The 26,401-nt window shown below is 35.9% G+C and overlaps 1 protein-coding gene across 1 annotated transcript in view; it reads right to left on the reverse strand.

The window, feature by feature from the left end:
- Malrd1 (MAM and LDL receptor class A domain containing 1) overlaps nt 1-26,401 on the reverse strand; it is a 637,041-nt gene that overhangs the window by 181,602 nt on the left and 429,038 nt on the right. The window contains exons 29-30 of the mRNA XM_040755448.1: nt 21,657-21,840; nt 3,748-3,876 (exon numbers count right to left, since the gene is read on the reverse strand). Coding sequence (XP_040611382.1) covers nt 3,748-3,876; nt 21,657-21,840 — 313 coding nt within the window. The remainder of the gene's footprint in view (nt 1-3,747; nt 3,877-21,656; nt 21,841-26,401) is intronic.

A 26,401-nucleotide genomic window follows, 5' to 3' on the forward strand; every position in this document is an offset into this window, starting at 1 on the left:
TGGAATGTTATATAGATATCTGTTAAGCCTAATTGGGTCATGACTTTTATTAGTTCCTTTGCTTCTTTTGTAAATTTCTGTCTGGTGGTCCTGTCTAGTGAGAGTGGAGTGTTGAAGTCTCCCACTATAAGTCTGTGAGGTTTTATGTGTTATTTGAGTTTTAGTAATGTTTCTTTTATGAATATGTATACCTTACTACTTGGGGCATAGATGTTCAGGATTGAGACTTCATCCTGGTGGATTTCTCCTGTGATGAGTATGAAATGACACCTTCATCTCTTTTGATAGATTTTAGGTTAAAGTCTAATTTGTTGGATATTGGGACTGTTAAGCCTGCTTGTTTCTTGGGTCCATTTGATTAGAAAATCTTTTCCCAACCCTTAACTCTGAGGTAACATCTGTCTTTGAAACTGAGGTATACTTCTTGTATGCAGCAGGATTGATTCTGTCTTTGAATCCATTCTGTTAGCCTGTGTCTTTTTATGGGAAAATTAAGACCATTAATATTGAGGGATATTAATGATCATTGATTACCCATTTTTGTTTTGGAGTTGTTGTTGTGGTAGAACTGTGTGCAGATTTTCACTCTGTTTTTCTTTTGGCTATTGGCAAGGTGGATTATCTATTGCCTTTTTTTCTGGTCATAGTTAACTTCCTTGGGTTGGAATTTTCCTTCCAGAATGATAGGCACTGGATTAGTGGATACGTATTGTTTAAATCTGGTTTTGTAATGGAATATCTTGTTTTCTCCATCTATAGTGATTGAAAGCTTTTCTGAATATAGTAATCTGGGCTGGTATCCATGGTCTCTTAGTGTTAGTAGAATATCTATCCAGAACCTTCTGCCTTTCAGAGTGTCCATGGAAAAGTAATAGTAATTCTGATAGGTTTGCCTTTGTTTGTTACTTGACTTTTATCCTTAGCTGCTCTTAATATTCTTTATTCTGTATGTTTGGAGCCGTGATTATTATGTAGTGAGAGAATTTTTGTGTGTGTGTATGTTCCACTCTATTTGATGTTGTGAAAGCTTCTTGTACCTTCATTGGCATGTCTTTCTTAAGGTTGGGAAAGTTTTCTTTTATGATTTTGTTGAATATGTTTTCTGCCCCTTTGAGGTGGTTTTCTTCTCCTTCTTCTATACCTATTATCCTTAGGGTCAATCTTTTCACAGTGTCCCATATTTCCTCGATATCTTATGTTAGGGATTTGTTGGACTTAAGATTCTTTGGTCGATGAATCTATTTCTCCTAGTGTATCTTCAGTACCTGAGATTCTCTCTTCTATCTCTTGTATTCTGTTGATTATGCTTGCATCTGTAATACCTGACCTTTTGCCCAGCTTTTCTATTTCCAGCATTCCTTCAGTCTGTTTTTTTATTGTCTCTATTTCAGCTTTCAATCATTGCACTGTTTGAATTGTTTCTTGCACTTTTTCCTCCTTTTCTTGCATTTGTTGGATTTTTTTTTTGGTTTGTTTTTTTTAAGGGACTTTCCCATATCCTCTTTGAGGGCCTCTATCACTTTCATGAAGTTGTTTTAAGATCATTCTCTTCTGTTTCATCTGCATTAGAGTGTTTAGGTCTTGCTGGTGTGGAGTCTATATTCTGGGGGTGTCATATGGTTTTTCTTCTGCTGACTGTGTTTTTATACTGTCTCCTTCCCATCTTTTCCTCTCCTAGTGAGTTCCTGACCACAGTTCCCTTCCAGTGGGTGCAAACAGGTATAATACTCTCGTAGTTCTCCTCTTGCATGGACGGAGGCAGTCTTGGTACCAGGGCCTTTTCAGTCTTTGGGTAGGCTGGACCCTGTTGCGATGGGATGAGCAGTGTGCAGACCCCAGGTCACAGCTGGTTGCCTGCAGGGCACTGGAAGGTGGGTGGGAGACAGGCCCAGGCCTACCTTGTCCCAAGAGGGGAGATTGGGACTTGGATGCTTGCAGTTTCTGGGCAGACTAACTATCATGGGGATGGGATGCACAGTTGGCTTATCTTTTCAAACTTTGGTAAGATGCTTTTTATTTTATATTTTATTTTGTTATGTTTTTTAAAACTAGAAAGAAATCTCTTTACATGGCATCCTTTCTTCAATAATGTCATCATTATTTCTCATCTCCCTATGGTATAGGGTACATTCACATGTACAGTTCTTTAATCTCTTTAAATCTAGACTGGACTGTTAATTTAGTTGGCAATAAGAATGAGCTATGTGCGACACTTTAGCCAAATGAGCTTTGGCTAGATTTTCCATGGCTCTGGATTGGGGATTCTAAAAGGATCAACCCTATAAGAAGACTTTTATGTCCTGTGTGGTGGCCATAGTATGTGAGTACAAGTCATATGTCTTAATTATGGAGGATAAGATTCCACATGAGGTAAGACATAGAAACCAATGAACTAGTTGTCCATGTTGAGAGAGGAAAAAACTGTCACAGAGCTGATTATCTAGTTATTATTAAGAATCTACCCATCATTTTGAATTGTCAACTCACAAAGTGACCAAATATGAAGCTCTTGTTAGGCTCACTTGCTTTGGGGGTAGCTTATTTGTGGCAAACTCTAATTGCAACAGACATCCTGTATAGTATCAAGACTCCTTGTTTATGGACTGGTTGTAGCTCAAGTTCACTGGTATAGTATTAGGCACAAGACCTGATTCCAACCAATAAGTGTGAAAAAAGACAAAAACAAAAGAATTCTATTTGAAAGCAAGCATAGACGTACAGTCCTGATATTTTAGAACTGCAGAAGGTAAAGGCCTGAGAATAACAATCTGAAGATGAATATGGGTTATTTTCAAGCTCTTTTTCCACAGAGGAGGGCAGTGGGATTTTGTATAGAAGTTTAGCAATAATATGCACAGATAAAACTGGATTTAAGCATGTCTACTACTTTTAGGTTATAAGTCTTTTTTTACACTTAGGAAAATCAAATTTAAAAAATGAAGGGAACATTCTAGTGCTAATACAGTATAATAGATAAAAATTGTATTTACTTTCCATGTATTTCTCTATCTGATCTATAAGTCAACCATTTTTGAGAGAAGAACTTTGAAAGAAATGCAATTGATAAAAGCGAAAGTGGAATGGAGTCAACTAGCTTATTGTCTTGTAGCTCTGATCTCTCCTGTTGTTCTGCAAACACATACGATGGCAACTTGGTGTAAGGTGATTTCATGGAGTTTTCTGTACAGAAGTAAAAGGGATTATAAGGCTGCTGTTTGTATATTCCTGCAGAACAGTTGGAGGCAATGTTCAGCAATATGAATTTTGTTTTATTAATGAAAAGAGCAATATGACTAGTATTAGTATTACTAATCTTTGTGTGCACATTGATAAGAGGTGCACATATTTGTATGTGGGAATGAAATTGTGCATGTTCCTTGGGACCTGTGTGAAGGTCAAAGGGCAACATCAGGTGTTCATGAATTTCATTTCACATGTTTGAAATAGGGTGCTTTGTGCTATTCCCCTATGTATGTCAGGCGGAATGACCTGCCTGTTTCTGAAGATTTTTCTGTCTGTGCCTCCCATCTTCTCTTAGGAGCACTAAGAGTGGAGATATGTACTATAATTGTTAAGTTTATGTGTATTCTAAGGATTCAAACTCAGATATTCACATTTATGGGAAGTGATTTATATACTGAGCCACCTCCGCTCCAGCCTGTAAAAGAATATTTGTTCTGATACATCTGTGCCACTGTAGAAAACATGGATGGATTAGGTCATAGAGTGGCAGGCAGATGCACTTACCACAATGAGCTTCATCAGACCTGTCAGAGCAGTCAGGCTTGTAATCACAAACAAGGTGAGATGCAATGCACTTCTTGTCACGGCACAAAAAATCTGTGTCTTCTGAGCAAGTCTCAGTGGTTTCTCCAACTACGGAAAACAAAAACAACAGCAGTATTGATTCATTATTATATTTCAAGACAATTAGTTACTACATAGATTTTCCATTACAAAAGTTAGTGATTTTTGATAACTGCCCAATGTTGACTTCTGGACAGCCTCCTATCTTTCCTTCTGCCTCCAGTTACTCATCCTATCACACAACACCTGCATCTTCATTAAAAAATGTGGTTTAAAGCAGCCTATACATGTAGTCAATCCATACAGACCACTGTCACCACCCACGACTGTCACCTTGTACCAACCTGCCTAGACCAATCCTTTTATACCCCTTTGTTACCTGATGCTAATAACCAGGGCAGTCTATATGACAATGGGTTTGGAACTACACATGGAAGCCTGGTAGACTCAGCAGTGGGTACACAACTAAGGACATTGACTCCCTTTCTCCTAAAACTACCAATAACCAATAGTTCATAGGAAAGGGGCAAGGTGTATATTTCAGTCTTTTAAAGGCTGGTCATTTTCATTTACATAGACTAAGAATCTGGTGTATGTATCAAATATCCTTTGGTGTTGTTGGAGCCATCTCATTTTTATAGATTCCTTCTCCTAAGCTCTGCAGTTAAATTAAGTCCTCTGCCCGAAGACGCCACAGTGTATCACATCTGCTCTATATGTCCCTATTCCTTTGAATGTGAGTCTACCTTTGTGGGTCCCAAATGGTGTGCTCCTGAAGCACAAATTCAAAGAAACAATTTGTTTCATGTTCACTTGTCCTGGTCATCTTTCTCCTTGTTCTTATACTTTTGATTTCATCTCATGTCAGAGCAGTTTGATTCCTATATTTTAATTATTTCCACTTCCCTAAGTGATATTCATACTTGTTTCTCTACACTCTAAGCTCTGGTGAGGCAGACTTTTTCATTATATTCCACGGGCCTACTACATCCTTTAATAATAATTGGTGACTAATAGGTGCAGATTATAATAACTGAAATCATAGGAATTCTAGTAAAGAGGAGTTAATAGATATTCATAGAATCTTCAAAGGTTATATATTTTTAAAATTCCACTGTCACAGGTACTTAGACAAATGATATTTCACAGATTAATAGTAGTTTAATGTTCTAAAATGATTTATAAGATCACCTTAAAAAGCAGAACTAAACACATAAATGTCCTTATCACATAGACCAGTGGCTCTCAACCTTTTTAATACTGTGTTCCTTTAATACAGTTCCTCATGTAGTGGTGAACTTCAAGCATAAAATTATTTTGTTGCTACTTCATAACAGCAATTTTGGCACTGTTATGAATAGTAATGTAAATATCTGATATGTAGGACATCTGATATGTGACCTCTGTAAAAGGGTCATTCCATCCCCAAAGGGGTTGCAATCCACAGGTTGAGAACCAATGACGTAGATGATAATAGGCTGGCATGCCTGGGGTTAGGTTAATTTACTTAATTTTAGGTTGTATTTCCATGAGTTAAAAAATCTTTGGTAGACTCCAATTTATGAATTCCTATTACCTTTGAGCTGCTATAGTTGACACCTGCACAACTTCCATGAACAACTACCACTGAATTAAGATGGGGCAAAGATGAAGAAGGAAGAAGAGGCAGTCTAAGACTGTAGTCAACAGTTCAATTATGGACTTAAAGGTCATGTTAACAGAGCACTGTAGAAACATTGCTACATTGCCCTAATTAACTCTAGCGAGAATTTGTAGTGAGCCCAACATAGTATATAAATACTTTCTAGTATATAAGTCTATGCAATTGGGATTGTTTTATTTTTTCCTTGCCATAGGACATGAATCTATATGATTACTCCATGGGGGAAATGTGCTTTGACTTTGAACTGTAACTAGTCCTTTAATTATTTAAAATATGACAAATGAACTAAATATTTAAATAAGACTTATTTTCTCCTGCAATATATAACTACAAAGATATTAAGAGAGAAGAAGTCAGTATTCTGCAGTTCAGTGAATGAAATCTTGTCTAGGGTTTCTATGGGTCAACAGGTACACCAAGGACAAATAATTTTTAAAAGGAGCCTTCAAAATCCCATGCAAAGTTTCTTTTAAGATAAGGTTGTGGTAAATGGAAAATCTAGATTATTTGTTGAGGAAATACATCACACATATGTAATCATAATCCATATCTTTAGATAACCAAAATGATCAATAAATAGCTATTGATTTGGGAGACAAACATGTGAAATGAAAGATACTCTCACATATTCTATAGTTGATAATACCAGAAATGGAAGATCATTATTGATCAGAATAAAATTTAAAATGATCTGAGTAGCAGTACATGGCATCTAAATAAGACAAGACTGGGTATAAATCCTAAAACAACATTAGACTATTGAAATTGGGAGTATAGAAATATGCATTGAAATATCCAAATACATTTCTGAAGTATACAATTTCCAGGAAAGAATCATAAATCTTCTATGATCGGCATATGAGGAACTACTATAGGGATAAAATTATAAAACGTGAGTTCCTTATAAGGTAAATTCTGTTTGTACAAACTTGACTAATACTGTAGGAAAACACAAGAGGAATGAGTTCCCAGCTTCAAGGCTACTACTCAAATTGTGCTGTAGATCTACTTACAATATGTGCAGGTACAAAGTCTCTCCACTTCACCACCATTATCTCTATCACATCTCCTGCTCAACTGTACACATCAGAAGTACAGTTCATAGTATTTGAGGAAGAGGATAGGCAAAAGCTTTGGTGTGGGTAAAAGAGATTAGATGATCCATGATTTGAGAAATTAAAGATCCTGGGTTTAGAGCAGGGAGCATGACCCGCTTGTCATGTCTCTAGCTCATAGGCCTCTTTGTCACATAAGAAATGTCTGTAGCTCATATAAGACATAATTTATTAAAGGTATGTCCCAATTATGGACTATGAGTTCCATGTGGCTGAGGATAATTATGATTGGAGCTGACCCAAAAATTGCAAATTGAAATAATATAAGAAATATAATGAATCTAACTTGATAGAGTTCAAGGGTGAAATTTGTAGACAACAACTCTGTTAATACATAAAAATAAATCTTAGGCTTTGGATTGCATGGTGAATCTCATAATAGGCAATTATGCCAGGGAAACTTTTTGTCACTTTGACAGAGATATGAGAGAAACAAGACAAGGGAGGAAAATTTTCTTTGGGCTCAAGGCTTCAGAGGTTTTGTTTCATAATCAGCTGACTGCATTGACTATGGCGTGACAGAGCAGAAGCATAATGACAGAGCAGAGCTGCTCACTAGAAAACAGCCAGGAAGCAGAAAGAAACACAAAAAGGATTATGCAGAAGACATCTATCTCTAGGATATGACCCAGAGATCTAGTTTAAATCAGGTCTCTTTCTGGGAATGCTCTCATATTACGCATCTGTCAAGACTGTTTTTGATTAAGTCATAGTTCTCAGGATTCCATCATTTCTCAATGATGGTATCTACACAGAGGGGAGCACACCTACAAAATGCAAGCTTTGGGGGAAGAACTTCCTATATACACTGTAATAACTCATCAAATGAATGCCAGTAGGATTATTCCATCTTAAATTAACTTTGCACCAACCACATTCCCTCAAATGACAACAGGTACGTAATAGAAACTCAGTGAAGAAAGGTCTCATGAGACCCTGTGGATTGGGCTCTTATACACTATTCTTCTAAGGATTCATTAGTTACTCCAGTTCTATTATCCATTATTCAGGATCTTTAAAAATAAAGGTCCCTGATATTTTATGACAAAAATTGGTTTCTTGTATAGACTCTATAATTATAAAATGAATGATAGCTCCTCCATGTTAGTATTGCTTGAAAAGTGGGAAAGGGCTATATTAATAATCAATAATACAAAAACAATTTTATATTCAAGGAAATAAGTGGCTTCTCTAAAATCTAGAAACCCTAGGATCCTTTAGACTTTTTGAACTATGGGGCTTTCCTGAAGAAAATGGCTTTACAAATGTTGAGCAATCTGTTTCAGAACTTTTAATTAGTCTGGTTTTAATATTAATTTTTTAGTGAGGTCACTTCAGGATAATAGCACATAACTTTTAATTTGCTTCAATTTCAGGGTCAAACCATGATCTACATGTAGTTTGTCCTGAATAAAAAAAATGATACAAATTCCTTTTTTTTTTTTTTTGGTTTTACGAGACAGGGTTTATCTGTATTGTTATGGAGTCTGTTGGTCCAGCCTGGCCTTGAACTCACAGAGATCCGCCTGCCTCTGCCTCCCGAGTGCTGGGATTAAAGGCGTGCGCCACCACCGCCCAGCAATACAAACTCTTCTAATCGAGGTACTACAATATTATTTTTGATCCTTTCAATGAACTTTCTTATATTTGGAATATGAATAAAATTTTTATCCAAAATAATCATTTGATAATAGTATTTCAATCAGATCCCTAGATATAATAGTTTATTGAGGAATGAGGATGAGTTATGAAACTGGGACACTGACATATGTTATATTTTAACTTTACAATTACTAACAAATGCATTACAAACAAAAAAAGAAAATTTGAGAAAAGGATTAATTAAATCTTCAAACCTCCCTGAATATAATCTACCCAAATTTTATGATTTAATTAACCTTCTTGAATCTCAGCTTTCTCATCTGACAAACAGACATTCTATAACTCATTTGTAAATCAAATAGGTAAACGGCATCATATGACCTAATGCATAGACAAATTTAATTATATATTTCAGGTTTGATAAATGTTTTATCACTACTATCTTTCTACATTTCCTCCTGAATTTTATTCTTTTCTTTAACTTACCTTTAGTCTTTATATCTTAAAAATGACTTCCTATATGATTTAACTAAGATATAAACACAGAGCTGACAAAAAACACCCTTAACTTAAAAAAGTGCTGAATGTCCTAATCCTTTTTACTGCCATCATAGGTCAGAATAATTTCTAGCACAAAACACTGTATGCAAAAAATATTTTAAATCACTTTTTACTTTTGGTATTTAAAAATATTTAGTACTCATACATTGTTTTTCAATAATAGTAGACAGATTTTCAATAATGACTTCAGATAATGGCATCAATGTACTTGGTGAATGGTCATCATGATAGAATGCACTGATTGTTAGAATGTCAACATTAGCAAGTTGAAAACAGAGATGTTCTCTAGAGCAAGTAATATTATTTTCAATGTGATGATGATGAAACAAAACTTGTTAAATATGGATCACTTTCCTAGAAATCAGCTTTCTGCCTTCCCAGGTTGCCATTGACTCAGGAAAGTGGCAGGCTTCTGAATACCAAGGCCCTGGTGCCCAGTTGAGGTCTTCAATTGTTTTGATGAGGGAAGAACTTTTCCTTCTTTCACAGAGTCCTCTGCTAATTGGAAAGCTGCATGTAGTGATTAGAGAAAGTTGAACTAATTCAAACTTCATTTCAATGTGTTTGCAATTTTTAATATATAGGAGATAACTTTCCATTTCTGATTTTACTCCCCAAAATATATGCAACCTTAAAATAATTTACATAAAGATGATCTAGAGATACATTAGTAAGATTCAAAAAGAAATTAGTAGGGGATAAAATTTCTAATTTCTTAATACTTCCATTTCTTTTTCCATTTTTAATCATTCAAATTACATACTAATCTTACTATAGATTAAAAGAAACTTTTTAATACTTTGGATGATGCTTATATTTAAAGCAATTAAAAGAATGAAAGCATCATCTATCCAGATGAATTCCTGTGTGTCTCAGATAATCACGATAATCACCTAATTCCACGTTTGAGTTTCTACCAGAGTGGGACAATTAAGAGAATTCTAATTAACCACTGAGAAATCTGCAACGAAAATAAATCCAGGATGTTCCCTTGAGCAGAGAACAATGGATTATGAAAGAAATATGTAGATGGTGCAGCTAGGGAAGAAAAATGTATCAGAGCTTTATAAGGGAAAAAATTAAAGAAACACAAAGCAGAAATTCTCAAAATACTGAATGGCCCAAAATACAAAAGTGACACATCCTGTCTCATACATATCTCCTAGTGCCAAAACTTTGCTTTGTGTGTTTCACTTGTGGAATCTGGGAAACTATAAATGGATTAGGGGTATATATTTAGGGATGGAGGCTGCAGAACATAGGTGAAATAGAAGATGTGACTGGGAGTCCTGGAGGAAAAAGGTTCCATCAGGTAGTAGAATGATGGGGATGGAAGAATGAAGAGGCAGGGGAAAGAAATGTGCATGAAACTCTAACTTAGGAACCTTTGATCATGAAATTCAAGTAAATCAGATAATGAGAGAGTAGAGTAGAACAAGCATGAAATGAAAGAATATCGATATTTGGGGTGGCATTCTAGGAGCTAGTGGTTTAAGCCAAGGATGAGAGCAGAAGGGTTGAGAAATTAAATAATAGAGAGTAAATTAAGTGATTCTACGGTCATATGAAGAAGCTTTATAAAAGCCATTTACTTGTATGATTATTTAAAATATAATTGAGTTAGCAGAGTTTAGCAAGAAATGCCCTACCTGCTCCCAGAAACCTAGAATATTAAATGAAAATCTTAGAAGCAAGTATATGTTATGGTTACTGCCCTATAAGTTATATGTCAGGAAGGCTCTAGAGGCATCCAAAACAACATAGGCAATGGCCATTGCTCCTGGTTGCCCACTATAAATAGCTAGTAAGGTCCTATTGCTGAAGACACCACAGATATTGGTTGTAGGAGACAGAGGAATAAATCTGCAACTGACAAGGAAATTCTCTGCTGGAAGGTTTTCAATTTTCTGGTAGGTGCTTTGTGGGTTGCTCAAAAGGGAAGGAAAGACATCTTTGGTCTTACCTACTGCGGGACCACACTTGCTATATTACCAACTTGTCAGACAGATGGACTCACTGCCATGATAGTAATAGGACTATTTATGAGACTAATATTGCTGTGCCATCTTTCAAAGTATTACACAGATCTCAGTAACCTCAGCATGTGATTTTTTTCTTTCTGTTTTTCAAATTTAAGAAGCACTCATGACTTCCCTTCGATACATTCACATTGCCTCTTGTATTTTGGGCCTTTGGTATGCAAAAGATTGTTGTAACAAAAGTGCTGAGATACATGCGGTGGACTTTGGGTAATAAACTGCATGAAAGGAACCCTTATTAAGAGTCTGCTGTAGGGTGAATGAGATCACATGAGAAGGTTGTGATTCATACAGCTGTGTTTTGAGATAGAGATTATTAGGTAAAACTGAGGGCATTAGGTCAGGACTAAGATGCAGGGTGACTAGTATTCTCATCAGACCAGAGAAGAAATGCCAAGATATGTGTAAGGAGAAAGATGATGTGATAAGTGAATAAAGGTGGACAAGCGTGAGCTGTGGAAAGAGATCTCAAGAAGATACAAATTTGCTGATATCTTGGGCTGTCAGCTTGTTGAAGTAAGAAAACACAATTGTACAGTTTAAGCTAACTAGACTTTGGGGTTTTTAGTTTGTTTTTATTATGATAGTCATAGTAAACTAATACAAACATTTAAAGTTGGAGACATATATCTTAGCTCTAATAGTTGTTACTATGATAAAAAAGTAACCAAAAGTAACTTAGGAAGGGAAGTATTTATTGGTCTATCACTGAAGGAAGCAGGCACAGGAACTCGGAACAGGAACCTGGAGCTAGGAACAGAAGCAGAGGCCCTTAAGAATCAGTGTTTATGGGCTTACTCCTCATGGTTTGCTATCATGCATGCTAATAATCCTGCTTGCTTATATATCACTCGGGACCACCCATCCATGAGTACTCGACTGTAAAAAGGCCAATAGCACCACAGAAATGTCTGGTAAAGGATGAATTCGCAAATCTTATTAAAAAAATGGCCCAACATGGATAGAAGTTATAATGACAAGATTTAATCTCAGTGTTAATCATGTTTTATTTTGTCTATGCATTAGAAAAGTATCTTGTTACAAAATTAACAAACATCACTGTTTGTGAGTATTGAAGGAAATAAATTATTTTTGAAATAAAAAGAGGTCTTGCTAGAAATGGCAAAACTGTAAGAAAGCTCAGTGTTTGGAACTGTAAAGACAAGGTAATTACCAAAGTCTGTGGGGAAACAAGCAGGAAGCAACCTCCATAGACATCGGGTAGAAACAGAGCAGATTGGAGAGTTTTTTTCTTGGACAACACATTTGGTTCTCCATCTCTGCATGCTTTAGATCCACAAATTCAGTTTGGGAAATATCCACTCTGTACCGAACATTTTTAGGATTTGCTGTCTTAGCATCATTTCCTGAACAATAACGTGTAACACTGTTTACCTAGCATTTGCATTGCATTAAGTATGGATACTCTAAAGACGATTTACAGTGTATGGAAGACATCTACAGGCAGTGGGAACACAGCACACAACATGCCAACTTGAATGAAGGGCATGAGCATCTGAAGGCAGAGGCATGTAGATCTCTGTGATTTCAAGACCAGCCTGGTTTACAGACTGAGTTCCAGGACAGGCAAAGATACACAAAGAAACCCTGTCTCAAAAAAAAAGTAAAAGAAGTAAAGTAATAAAAAAATCCAGGTAAGATGGAAAATATACAGAGAGTCTGGAAGTCTGGATACTCTATGTTACTGTGTTGTCTTTGAATTGTTTGGCTGCTGAGGAAAGAGTAACAGCTGCTAACAGACATTTGATTATAAATGCTGCTGGATTAATCCAACTTATATATTTTAAAAATGGCTTCACTTTAAAATTTAAGTCAAAAGACACGTTACTTTGGGAAAGAGATTCCGTTTTTTTTTTTTTCTTTCACAGAGGATGAAAAGCTGTGGATTCCTTCCAGACTAATATGGTTTGATCAAGAAAGACTCCCTGGCCGGGCGCTGGTGGCACACGCCTTTAATCCCAGCACTCACGAGGCAGAGGCAGACGGATCTCTGTGAGTTCGAGGCCAGGCTGGACCGACAGCCTCCAAAACAATACAGAGAAACCCTGTCTCGAAAAAAAAAAAAAAGACTCCCTGAAGCAGTGGCCTAGGTGATCCAAACAGCTGAGACTATGCAGCCTAAGACTACTACAGTCAGGATTTGGCCAGAGTTTTGGGTTTTCTCTGGATCCCCATGGGATTGACAGTGCCCCAAACAGCAGGATTTATGATTTGCCAGTTGGAAGATGTTAGTAATCTCTGTGGCGTACTGGCCATTCATGATGTTGGTGACTGGGCTGAATACAGCAAATAGGTAGCACCCTAAAATGCATCACTTCCATCTAAAAAGGAGGTGACAGAGGGTTTAGAGTCTGAATTGGTAAGTCTGTATTTGAAAAATACCCCATAGGAATCATCAGGGTACTGCAATGAAAACTAAACACCTTTCATGCCTTGCTCTTTGTCATCAATAGAGTGGAGTTCCAGCAGGCATGTTTACTGTTAGTGAACTCCAGTACTCACTACTGTGAGGGTTTCTAGGACCCAAGATAGATCTGTCTGAATATATAACTATGAGGGAAACGTGTCTGAAGCAATATGTCCAACACTTGAACTCTGCTCAGTCATCTTTTATGTATTGAAATGGTAAATCAAAGATATCTATCTGCATTCACAAAGTGGCCACACAGAAGTTGGGCAGGATAATGTGGCCCAAAGAGACAAGATGCGCCTAAAAAACACCATTTAATTCAGTCACGCTTTTTGGTCTCTGGTTTTAATAGCATCCTGAAGCTGGTGTGCATTTCTGATTTGGGGTTCCATGAGATTCACAGTGTCCTTAAACAATCTGTCCTCATGCTTGATGTTATTGGTAATTAGAGTAGACCTAATTAAAATCAAAATTCCCAGCAATTATCGTGAGAATGCAGGAAGACTTCAAACCTAAGATTAAGCTAGTGGAAAGAAATACAAACCACACTTAGTTTCTTTCTATTTTCCCTGAGCTTCTCTCTGACCTTTTAATCAACAATCCAAAACACTTCATTCTGCAGCTCTTTGAGGCAATTCTCAAGGCAATTTGTGTGACTCATTTGGGTCAAACCCTCTCCAAGACATCATTCTGTATTCAATCTCCATAAAGGAGGTCACATATGTAGTAGCGTTATTCTGCTCTTAGCACCCTTTTATTGTTCAGTATACAGTATCAATAGCTTCCTTTTTGGCTTCATTGATAGCTATACAATACATGCTTTTATAAATGACACTCATATCCAACAAATCAGTAAGTAGACTGGGTCAGTTGAACAATATTATTCAGTGTCACTATAAGATGAGTAGTTCCAAGGCTTAGCCTTGAAAACAAAGCACTGGACCACAGGACTAAGTTCTCACAAAAGTATCCAGAACTGCTCAGTTCATGACTTATTTACATCCTTTGCTCTCTTGCTCAACATGCCAACTATTTGATTGCAAGATGCACTCCTTGTAATAGTGTGTGCAGGTGTGTATGATATGTGAGTATTAGTGCAGGTATATATGTACTGTAGCATGTGTGTGGAGGTCAGAAATTAGCCTCTGTAGGTCTGCCCTTGTCTTTCCACTTTGTTTGAGGAAAGGTCACATTGTTGTCATACAATCCAGGAAGCTGATCTGTGAGCTCAGGAGATTCTCCTGTGTCTGCCTCCCATTTCCTGTGGTCTACTGAGATGACAGATGGTTGAGCTGCACTATAGTAGCAGGTTTTTGTAAGTTCTGAGGATGTAAGCTCGCATCTTCAAGTGCTTTAATCACCTGAGCCAATCTCTAGTCCTGTCTTCCTAGTCTGTGGGAAACTATAAGCCCTTAGTCTATATTTCCATAGCCTTAACACATTTTTATATTACTCCTCAACAAGATTTGTTTTTCCCACCCACCTTGCTTTTTAGAGTAATAAATTTGCTGGAATACTTCTATACATGGGTAATCTTCATAATTTTAATGATGGTTTAACAATTTGTTGCATGATTTTATTTCCTTTGATTATAGCAGCTTGTCTCAGATGTATATTTCCATAAACCTCCTTCTCATTAGAAAATAAGGTATTCCTATTGTAAAGATGATATATATATATATATATTCTATAATAAACAATAGTAATAAAAAGTAGCAAAAGAAAATGTGAATAGTAGATCTGGCTTAATATATGCACATGTATAAATACAAAGAAATTTTATTGTAACTTATTTCATCATGGGTCATCTCATGATATAATGTTCTAGAGTTTCACATTGTTTTTGAAATACACCCTAAGCTTAGATTCCTTCTACATTGTAAACAGTAATACAAATATTTTAGGATTGGGAAGCATATCTCACAATTGAATAATGGAGAATGGAAAAACGCATGAGTGTAATATAAAAATTTTATGGAAAGCATCAATATTATTTTGAATAAAATATAGTCCAACAAAAATTGAAACACAGCATTGTCTATGTAATGGTCGTACTAATTCAATAATGTGTGGAGTAGTTCATTAGGCTTGAAACAGTTCTAATTAGAAATTACATGAACTGAGGATAATGTTAGCATGCTGATTTACAGTGCCATCATTTGAACCTAGAACTATTTCAAGGGCTATTTAAGTCTTTCTAAAATATCTGCTCAAGTAATTATTTTTTTAATATTACAAATGAACTAAGTCATATCATTGGGCTTTGATTATAATCAAATATAACAATGTTAATTATAATATTCCATTCATGATTATGATATCCATAAATTGCATCTTCAAATGTAGACCTTTTAACATTAAAATGCTAATTTTTCTCAATTGAAAGATAAAGCAATATCTGATATCGTCTCAGTATGCCACAAATGGTTTACTTGAACACAATATTAAACTAATTAGATCCATTCATGGTCTTGATTTTGTTCTAATTTAAAATAGCTGATTAAAGATACACAGAACTCAATCAAATAGTCCTCTGTTTACAATATGGCCTCAGGCCAGGATTAATAGTTATTTTTTGATTGTAGAGAAAGTAAAAAAAATATTATTCTAAGTCTTAAGATTAAGAATGAGGTTTTTTGACCCTAACAATGTGACCTCTTGCTTCCTATCTCAACCAAATCCAGCAGTAAATGCAGGTGAGGGCACAGCTGCCAATGACTGGAGCAGAGGGCAGATGCCACAAAGGCTAGCCGTGCCTCTTAGTTCATAATTACATTCGTGTCAACTGTGTGCACCCCGAGTCTTTCCTCGCAGTGTAGAACTGGGGGTGCTGAAAGCTTTTTCTTAACACAGACAATTAAATCTGAAGATAAGGTATCTGTGCTGACATCTTTACACTGAATAAACATATACAGGATTAATCACTCATACTGAATGCATTCATCAAGTAGCAGCACTTCTTAGAATGGGACCTTACAAGCAGTAATGTGTTTGTGCCCCCAGATCACAATGCAGGACAGCTCATTATCAAACACAACTCTTTGTACAAAACTGGCTTTATAGCTGTTTTAATTATAAATAATGCCCCCCTGTGTTATACAAGAAATGACACTGCCTTTTCAACAGGATTGGTTAAGTTATGTTTTACTTAAACATATTCCCAGGTTTTGAAAAGTCAGTATCATTCACTAATCTCTTCACATCCAAAAACTCTAAGGAAACTAGGGTCTTGAACTTGCCATAAGGTCTTCTCTAATACCAGCAAAGGTCTATATAGATAGTAATATTTGAATAAAATCAATCTATATCAATGGGATTTGCAGCCAAGATTTCAAAGTTTCATATTTCCAGTGACCCATGCTAGTTGTTATAAGCTTGTAGATCTTACTCATGTGAATTCACCTAACTGAAGAGGATATGTGGCTGAAACTATCTTCTGAAAAATATCTTTGTCAGATATAGTAAGAAGCTATAGACAGTGTGGTATTTACTAATCAGTAGCACTATCTTCAGGATTAGCATGTGCTGCATATTGAAACACTATCTCAAGAAAAAGCAATCCCATTATCACCACCACTAGAAAGAATAAAACTTTCCAAGACCTGGATTTTCCTCGAGTTAAAATTTTTCATCCATCCTCTTCTTAGAATGTTTTCATAATCTAAATATAGAGTGACTCTAACAATGAAGATTACTTGATTATTAAAAAATTAAGCTTGGGTTTGCATTACCTTAAGTGACTTGAGCTAATATTACAGATCATGAATGCTAGAAACACAGGTATGTCTGATACTCCTTTGAGAGCTTTTGCAGTTTTTGACAAATATTCTGTAGGAGAGTATTCCTAGTGGCCATAAGTTATCAGCTCTCATAACTGAAGAAGATGCTGGAAATTCATCATGCTAAGTTAAGAGAGAAGGAAGAGGCTGGGACTTCCCATGCTCCATCTCTGGTTTCTCAAGTATCTTGCTATACTCTTGCCAAGTGTGTCCTTTTCACCAGAGAATAAACTCCAAGGTAGACTTCATTCCCCTGACTGTCAGCTGTGGAACAATTCATGAATGTGCAGTTAACATGAGTCTCCATTAGCGCTGGACAGCTTTCCCTGGCCATGTTGGTCCTATTTGCTATGAATCCTAGACTTTAATTGTTCCTCATCACCTTAAGATGCAATACATTCATTTCCTGGAACTAATTGCATAGTTGATACTTCTGTTTTACTGGATTCAGAAAACTTGTTAATCATTCATACTGACCACCAGATAAGTCATCTGATAGGTAGCTGCTTTTTCCCTGCAGGAAATCAATGTGATTTTTAAGAGTAGCTTAACAAAGGGAAGTTACCATTAAGTATTAGAAGGATAACCAATCTGGCTATTAGGTAATTTCTATGCTTTGCTTTCAGAGTTTGTGGGGATTAGTTTAAATGTTAAATTAGTTTAATGTTGGTGGAGTAGTTAACATGAAGTATTAATGCTGAATGCACATGCCTCAAATCAATCCTAATTTTATTTCCAACAGTTTTTTGTTTCTAATTAATTAATATTTTTAATTTAAATTACAAATAAGCTCGCTTCACATATGAATCCCAGCTCCAGCTTCCTCTCCGTCCCTTCCTCCCCCACTCCCCTTTAACCCTCCTCCAACCTGCCACCCAATCCCCACCCCACTCTTCATAAGGACAAACTTTATGGGATTTGTTCAATATTTTCCAGAGCAAAAATTACACTTAATAAATCTCCCTCTACCATCTCCTTGTTTAGTTCCCTTGCTGGGAGAGTCTATTTGATTTTGAATGACAAAATTCTATATGCCATTCCATACACATAATTATCTCTATACCATTATTCCACTCTAGCAATGTGTTTACTTAAATCTGCCCATCTCAAGGTTATTCTTTCCCTAAATGTCTTCACGACTGATTTCTACTTTTATTTAGGCTTTGACCAGTTGCAACCTTCAAATTGAGTGTTTCGTACTTCTCTTGTCAGGCTAGTAATTCTCTATCACTTTCTTTTTTATGTCATTTATGACATCTGTCAGCACTGAATGGTACAACACTGGATGTTACTTTAAGTACCTCAATCTGCTGCCAGAATAAAAATACTTGGAAAAAGAATTTTCTTTATTTTTGATATTTCATAAAGATTTGTACAAATAGTCTCTATAGATACATTTTCAAATGTTTTTCTATCCATCCACCTTCCACTTATAAACATCACTTTGTTTATCCCTACATTATAAAGTCACAAAGTTTATAGCTTTTTATTATTAAGAATAAAGGTAATTTCTAATATTTTAAAAATATGAGATATTTACTTTTTCCACTTGGCATCATTTTCCTCTACTCCAGTATTTATTTTAAAATAATGCAACACTTGTACATTGAGCAGAAACAAAATTTATCAAATAAAAAAATGTATAAATTATGTCTTAACACCAAATCCTACTGGATTCTGTGTATAGTTTTATTTATTCATGAACATAATACACAGAAATCACACTTTATGATCTCCCAACTTCAGGTTAATCAAAGGTGATGCAGAGCTGATCATCATGCCACCTGTTTTCACTTCAGATAATTTACTTTTTCCAGGAATAGTCAGGAGTCTTTATAGGTTTTGAGAGGTAAAATGAAAGACATGAAACAGTAACAAAAAACCCTCTTCTTCAGATTAGGTGTGAAGACAATGTACTAGACATCTAAAATTGGTGCTACATTCTCATATGTTCCTTTACATTGTTTCAATCTTTTGTATTCAGGATTATTTGTTGGGTATGATATGATTAACTATTCTGAATTTATATAGAAACAAAGTAGTTTTTTTCTACTTAGTATATTTTATTGACTTCTGGAAATATTTTCTATTCCCTAAATAGTATCATTCCTTTTCTCTGCTCTGGAAGCTGGCAATGACTCACTTGGATTTTTATATTTTCTGAAGAAAAGGGAATAATTTATAAAACTATTGAAGTTTTACACTGCGAACCTAGGTTTGTAAGTGTCTTGGAGGTAATTTACAGACAGGTACTGGAAATAGACTATCCAGAGGTAACACACTGGTAGTGTGTGAGGAATGATAAGAATCAAGAATGATGCTATGAAATGGGAAATTAAAAATCCATATGCTGGAACATTAAGGGACACATATTCATCCCTGTTATGAGGAGATATGCATTGAATCTTGCAAAATTTTCGTCAACTTCACTAATCAACAGATGTTTGCCAAGCATGTAGAAAGTGGTGTTTTTAAGGAGAATAAGACTGAGTGTTGATACAGAATTTTTTTGCTGTTGTTTGTATGTATTTTAAACTAACAACTATTGAGACATCAAATGTTCCTAATATGCTTTATTTAGAGTTGTTAATTGAATTTTCATGTACATAATATGAAATAGGAACACCATCACTGGTATTTTACAGGTAAGAAAAATAAGGAAAAAATCATGTCACTCCCTTTAAAATAAGAAAAAGAGAGCAAGTGTGTGCCCAGGGATCTTGTTGCAAAATTGGGTACACATGCTACTTAGCATTAACAGTAAGGCTTGCAATAGGTTAATGGTTACAATTAGGAAATAGTTATACTTATATTGTAATTGGTTGAAATGTGTATCCCTGTAAATTCACAACTTTTATAACTATAAAGCTGGACATTTCTTTTTTTCAATATGTATTCTTTTCCTTTTCCTCCATCTTATGAATGGATGTTGAACTTTATAAGCTTTGTATATGGATCATTTTTAAAGCAGCTAGAATAAAAATGGGCTGTAATTTCATTATCTTTTTCTATGTGTTACTTGTTTGCTTTTATATTAACTTGTCCAAAAAGACACATATTTCATGTTGTAAGCTAGGACAAACTGTATAATAGAGCCATTCTTCAGGCATATTTAAAAAATGAATTTGATCCCTAATCAATGCATTACTAGGAAATTTACTAATAAGTTATTTAATGAAGGACAATTAAGAATATCTTCTCTTTATTATTCTGCATAACTGTGCTTGTATTTGTTGAAGCATCAGTTCCTAAACATCTCCAAGTCCTATCAGTACATCTTAGACACCCAGATCTATGTGCTCCCAAGGTCATAGGGCACAGGTGAAGAGGCCTCCCTTCATGTACATATGCCAGGCAACTGAGGAGCACCTACCTTTTCTAGAAATAATGGTGGAAGTAAAGTGGAGTTTTTAAATGTTTGTTTCTAATGAACCGGAGAACTTTGAAGCAGCAGTACTCATAAAATGGACAGATAACATCATTCATGCCAAAGTTGCATATTTGAACTCCCTTGGTGAAATGATACTTAAATATGAGAGCAACAGTGAAATTAATTCACATACAGGATTAATTCTTCTTTCTAGGAGGCTTGCTTCTAAGTGGAATGGAGCAGAAAGCCACAGGAGTGTCTTTCATTGGCAGCATGTATCACACAGGACTATTTTGGAAGTAAAACCAAAGAATTCCTCTTAAAGGATTTTGCAAGCTGAAAATGGGCAAACTTATTTATAATTATTTTTGACATTTACTAGGTAGCTCTGTGAAGAAAATCTGTAGCTAGACTTCACAGTGAGACATATGGGAATGGATCGTAGAATTCTTTCATGTTGTTTGAATGCAGTTCTAATCTTGGAGCAGCATTTAAAAATCCCCTACACATAGCTCCCGCTTCAAGTTCTGCTTCAGGTGGACTTAAATTTATTTCTCATGCATGTGTTAGCAGCCAGCTTCTAATCTGTTTTATTGGATATTTTTGTTACTTTAAGCTAAAGATATAGATAGATAGATAGATAGATAGATAGATAGATAGATAGATCTCAGACTTTACATTTTATGCTGTGTTGAAAATGTATTTAAGAGAGACAACTTGTGCATGGTAGAAATATGATACAGAAGTGGAGTTACTTTTGCAGACGAACAATGAGAAGGTATTGATACTCAAACTATTTTAATCCCATTTAATGTCCCATTGAGACCCTGACTTCCATTGACGTTATTAGAAGGTAGAGGACTTGAAGATGTAGGTGAGTGGGTCATGAGGATAGAGCTGACAACATGGAATTAATATACCAACATGGCCGTAGGGAGAAAAGTTTTCCTTCTGCCATGTGACTCAGCAGAGAGATTCTGTCTCCAAATGTCCTCTGAACTGGCAATGGTTTGGGGTTTCTGGCATCGAGAGCAGTGAGCAGTTAGTTTATGTTTTCCCTAGACACAAAGTTTATGACACAAGTTGTTATAACATAAATGATTTTAGACAGATATTGCTTTTTAAATAGGTATTTTAAAGTTTACAGTTATTAAACTGCACTTTTCAATTGCTGTGTGAGCTGACAAAACTCATAGAATGAGTTTTGTATGTTTGTAAACATGCAGCAAAGATGAAAACAGCCACACTCCAAGTATGTTTCTGCATTGGAAGGCTTCCCGGACACTCACCAGTCGTGCAGTTCTTGAATTCAATGTCATCAATTGCAGCTCCACCTTCTAGATCCTTTGTTCTGATGCCTTGAAAGATGATCTCAAAATTCCTTAATTTTCCCAGCAGGATAGTGGCCTTTTGCCACTGATTATAAGGGTCTGGCATGTTTTGTTGCCATACTTCTGACAGTCCTTTGTCTGTCTGAAATGAAAGAGGCTCATATTAGTGGAATAACTGAAGCCTTAAATAATAAGAAATATTGTGTGGCACAGGAACTCTTAACCAATGAAAATTCCAGTGACCTATCCCTAACCAACCTCCAGGAGAGCTGACCCAGAACCCTAGCATAAGAGATGCCCCCAGCACGGGGAAAGCTGGCTCCACCCCAGGAAAGCTGGCCCCACTCCAGGAAAGTTAGTCCCACCCCAGAAAAGCTGGCCCTACCCCTCTCCACACCCTGGGAGATCTGGTTCTGCCCCTCAGCTGAGAGGAGCAGTCCCAGTGGCCTGGACTGATCAAGTCAGCAGCCACCTAGGCACACATCCAGGACTTGGGACAGACAAACCCCAACATCTACCCCACCTATAACCTGTGTGTGAATGGACTGATCCTGCAGAACCATAGTCCCAGGATCGTCATGACTCCCAATAACAACAGGATATTTGAGAGGAGTTTCAGTGAGGGTCCCCTCATGGTTTACCAAAGCCAGAAGCCTTGAACCTGACCAATAACTCCTTACACAATAAACATCTGCAAGTAAAGCTGTGTGGACAAAAGAGTATATTGCATGATACCCAATGCCACTGAGACGAATGAAGAAGTGATGGAGAAGTGGGAAAAATGGAGAAGCAAAATGTTTTCTTTTTTAACTGTTTATTTTTACCTTTTTATTACTTTCTAGCTTTCCTCACTGGAGGGGGGTGAGCACTACAAGAGGGAGATTCGGATATAAAGGGACAGGGAGATGTGTGGGATTAAGATGCAAAATTCCAAAAGAATCAATTAATGAAAAAAAAATAAAACAAAACCGGTGGAACACTGATAATGTCCATGCTGCCGTTTACCTCACCTAAACAGACATGTTGACCCATCTACACTTTTTCCCAAAGCAATACTGGTGGGAGTAGCAGTGAACATGTTTTAGCATGTGCAGAGGTATTATCATGACAGTGTCCTAATCAGTTAAATCCACCTGTCCTTGCATTTATGCTAGATTCCTAGCCTTGATAAGAATCTGAAAGAAATTATGGGATTTCTGAGTTTATATTTATGGACACTTCTTTCCTTCTTTTTACACATTGTATCTACTTATTCTGGTTATACATTCCTCCTAAAGAGTTTTGTTCACCAACAGAGAGAAAGAAACAAGAGGCAAAAGGATTAGTGGGGAATCAGCTATCTCTGTGCAGCGAGTTGAACATGGAGGGAAAGTGATACTGGTTCACCTCAGATTTCAAATATTCTTGCATACTCACAATATTTTTACTTTTCTTAACTATAAATATCTGTGAACCAGCTACCCCAGTTTCAGGATATAATTCTTCAACCTAAAAGTTAATTTTAAAGAGATATATGCAAGTATTTCCTCAGACTACTGAAAATTAAATAAGTAGTATAACATATTAAAAATGTGAATGCTTCAGAATGTACCATGATCTAACATATACCATAACCCTAATGGACAAATAAAAACAACACCCATATTAAGCTAACAGGAAAGCCAGTTGGGACTCAGAAGGCTTTGATTTTGCAAGCTGCTTTGTGGATGTTTTGGTTCTAGCTTTCCAGAGAACGCGAATCAACAAGATATTGACTCCCAGGCATGCCTCTTGGGAGTTACCTTGCCTGTTCCTATGGAGATGGGAAAGCCTGCCCACTATTGCTTGTTTGCACCCTGGACTATAAAAATGAAGACAGAGAGCTCCATGAGTTCACCATATTCTGCTTGGGATTGTGAATTTAAGGACCTAGTTCATGCTCCTGTTGCCTCAACTTCCCCTGCAGGATGAGCTGTGCCCTTGAAATGTGAAACAGAATAATCATTTTCTCTCTATGTTGCTATTTTAAGGTTATTTATCATAACAACAGCAAAGAAACAGGGACAGGGTGATTTCATAGATCATGATAATGGATAAGTACCAAAGGAGAAAACATTAACATCACATTGCACTTATGGTTAGCATCCAAATAATCAATACTACTTGCAGCCTTTTCATTGCTTTTGCCTCAATGAATTCACAGTAAGAATTTGATCTCAGAAGGTAGTAATGAAATAATGCAACAGTAGAGTATTTAATAGAATAGCATCTAGAAAATCATGCAGGATCATCACATGAATTTATAATGTACAGATATGAAATATATGAATTATTTACATTTACAGGTAGGAATATCTGAAGAAAGGACCCAAAGGAGCTATGTATTTATAATTTCCTGCTTTGGAGATTAAGCATGTATGTCCAATGCCTCATTCTGCTAAGGTTAAACAGATGCTTGATCCAATGGTTATTTTTATTATTGTTCTATTTATTTGCATTAGATCCAACTGTTCTATTTACTTTTATTAGAGGCAACAAACAGAAGGTGGAACTATGTATCATTGACATAAAATTAATTTTGCAAAACAACTAGCAATTTATAGGTAAAGTTTTTGATACCATTTCCTAATATATTATTATCCCCAGAGACTTGTGAAACATTGCATTAAAGGGAATGGGATTCACTCATAAATTCCATTAGGAATTTCATCTTTCTTATGGTTAAAGAAGTTCAAGGTTAATCTTTGACTCTCAGTGATGTTTTAGTGATTGAGAATCAAAGGGATGATAAATTAAATTAAAGATTAAAGTGAAGGGATCATTCTCACACTTAAGAAAACCAGAGACAAGGATATTGATGAAAGCCTGTCTTAATTCATGAATTGTAACATTTTCCCAAGCATTCAGTTCTGTAACTCATACAATACACTTGAGATGTGCTAAGTGTGAAAAGATTCTTCAACAAATAACATCAAAGAAAGTCATGTGATCCCTTTAATCAATAAAATATGAATCATTTCTTAAATCATAACTAGGCTTCTATTAAAAAAAGACAGAGCCTGAACAAAGGGTTCACTTTGATTTTTACATATATAAAAATAAGCATAATTATATTGAGAAGCTTCCATAATGGGGGTATCATAGGACATGATTCTAATGTATTCTAACACTTTATATAGTCTAACATATATAAAAACTTTGAATAGAGCATCAATGTTTATTAACTGAAAGAAATATTTGTTGCCTATACTTTAACCTTTTCTTAAGTTATGAATTGGTTATCTTGTCATGTATAATGCTTATGAGGTAATGCTTATGAGGTATTTGCCCCCATGACTCACTTGAATCTTCGTTTTATGTCTTAAGAAACGACAATGGAAAACACTAAGAAGATAAAGCCACATCCCACTCTAAAGTTGTGTTAACAGACAAATTAGCTCAGCTATTCAGGTTGACATATTTGGTATAAATATTCAAAGTTTTATGAGATAATTTGATAGTTTACCCCAAACCATTTTGCCCTGTCCAGCAGAGCACAATGGGGGTCAAGCCCACAGGAACCTGGAATGAACAGGACAAAAGACAAGAGGTGAAAGCAAGACAACATGACTGATCAAGTTGCATTTAATGAGGGTTTTGTACAAGCTTAAATAGGGGAAATGGGGCAGGGGATAGCGCAGAGGAATGTGGGACAGTGAGGGAGGGGTCATTGCCTAGTAATCAGGCTACTGAAGGTAAGCAGACAACAGGTGTTGGCAAGGTTAAAGGGTCACAGAGGGAGGGGGTTAAGTGATCTAGTTGTGGAATGTTTCCTTTTTGCCATTGGCTATTTCCTGTGAGGCCAAGTTCTATTCATTAGGAAGCTGGGGAGGGGATGGACTATTCTTAGAAATGGCTGGCAATATGTATAAGAGGTTCTAAATAGCAATGATCACTCCCAACAACATTTGAGAAATACCTCTTTTTCTTCATGGATGTCTTCATCCTATTTGAAAGGTTTTTACAGAGTCTAAATCACTTGTTTATGTTTCCATCAATGCTATACCTATTAAGTCACCATAACTTTTTTCTTCGGGATATATTTTAGCAATATCTTTATTTCCTGCTAAGAAAAATTAAATCCCTTGGATATAAAGTATTAGAACTTAGAAAATGGAGTAATGGTCAATGGAAGACTAGCTAGGAATGTTGAGTAATAAAAAATAGGATGACAATGTGTACATTTGTCATCATTTATACAAATTAAATACCAAAGAACCAATTGATTGAATAACCCTAGAGCCCTGATTGATCTTTGCAGTCAAAATACTGGAAAGGAGCAAGTTTAGCCAGAACTATAGTACTTAGTCAGTAACCACTTTACCACAACCAAACACTTCTGAAAACCAATCTGGTCTCCACTCCCACTAGAGTAGAGACCCTATATTCCTATCTACAATAGTTTGTAATAAGGTTCCCTTAAGGCTTTCTTAAATGAAGGAAAACTGAGAGAATTTGTCACAAAGTTGTGGTCTTGTGTTTTTTGATATACTTTTCACTTCTGTGTGGAACAGAACATTGAGGACAACCAATCATACATTCATAAGAAATAGTTATAGCATATTTTGTTGGAGGGAATTGAACACAGAACCTTGAATATTTTAAACACATGTTCCATCCATGACATGATTCCCTGGCCCATATATCATTTAAAATATTTGAAGAGTCATTGATCTATCATGTAT

The sequence above is a fragment of the Mesocricetus auratus genome, unplaced genomic scaffold (assembly GCF_017639785.1).
Source record: "Mesocricetus auratus isolate SY011 unplaced genomic scaffold, BCM_Maur_2.0 Super-Scaffold_100013, whole genome shotgun sequence".
Classification (NCBI taxonomy): domain Eukaryota; kingdom Metazoa; phylum Chordata; class Mammalia; order Rodentia; family Cricetidae; genus Mesocricetus; species Mesocricetus auratus.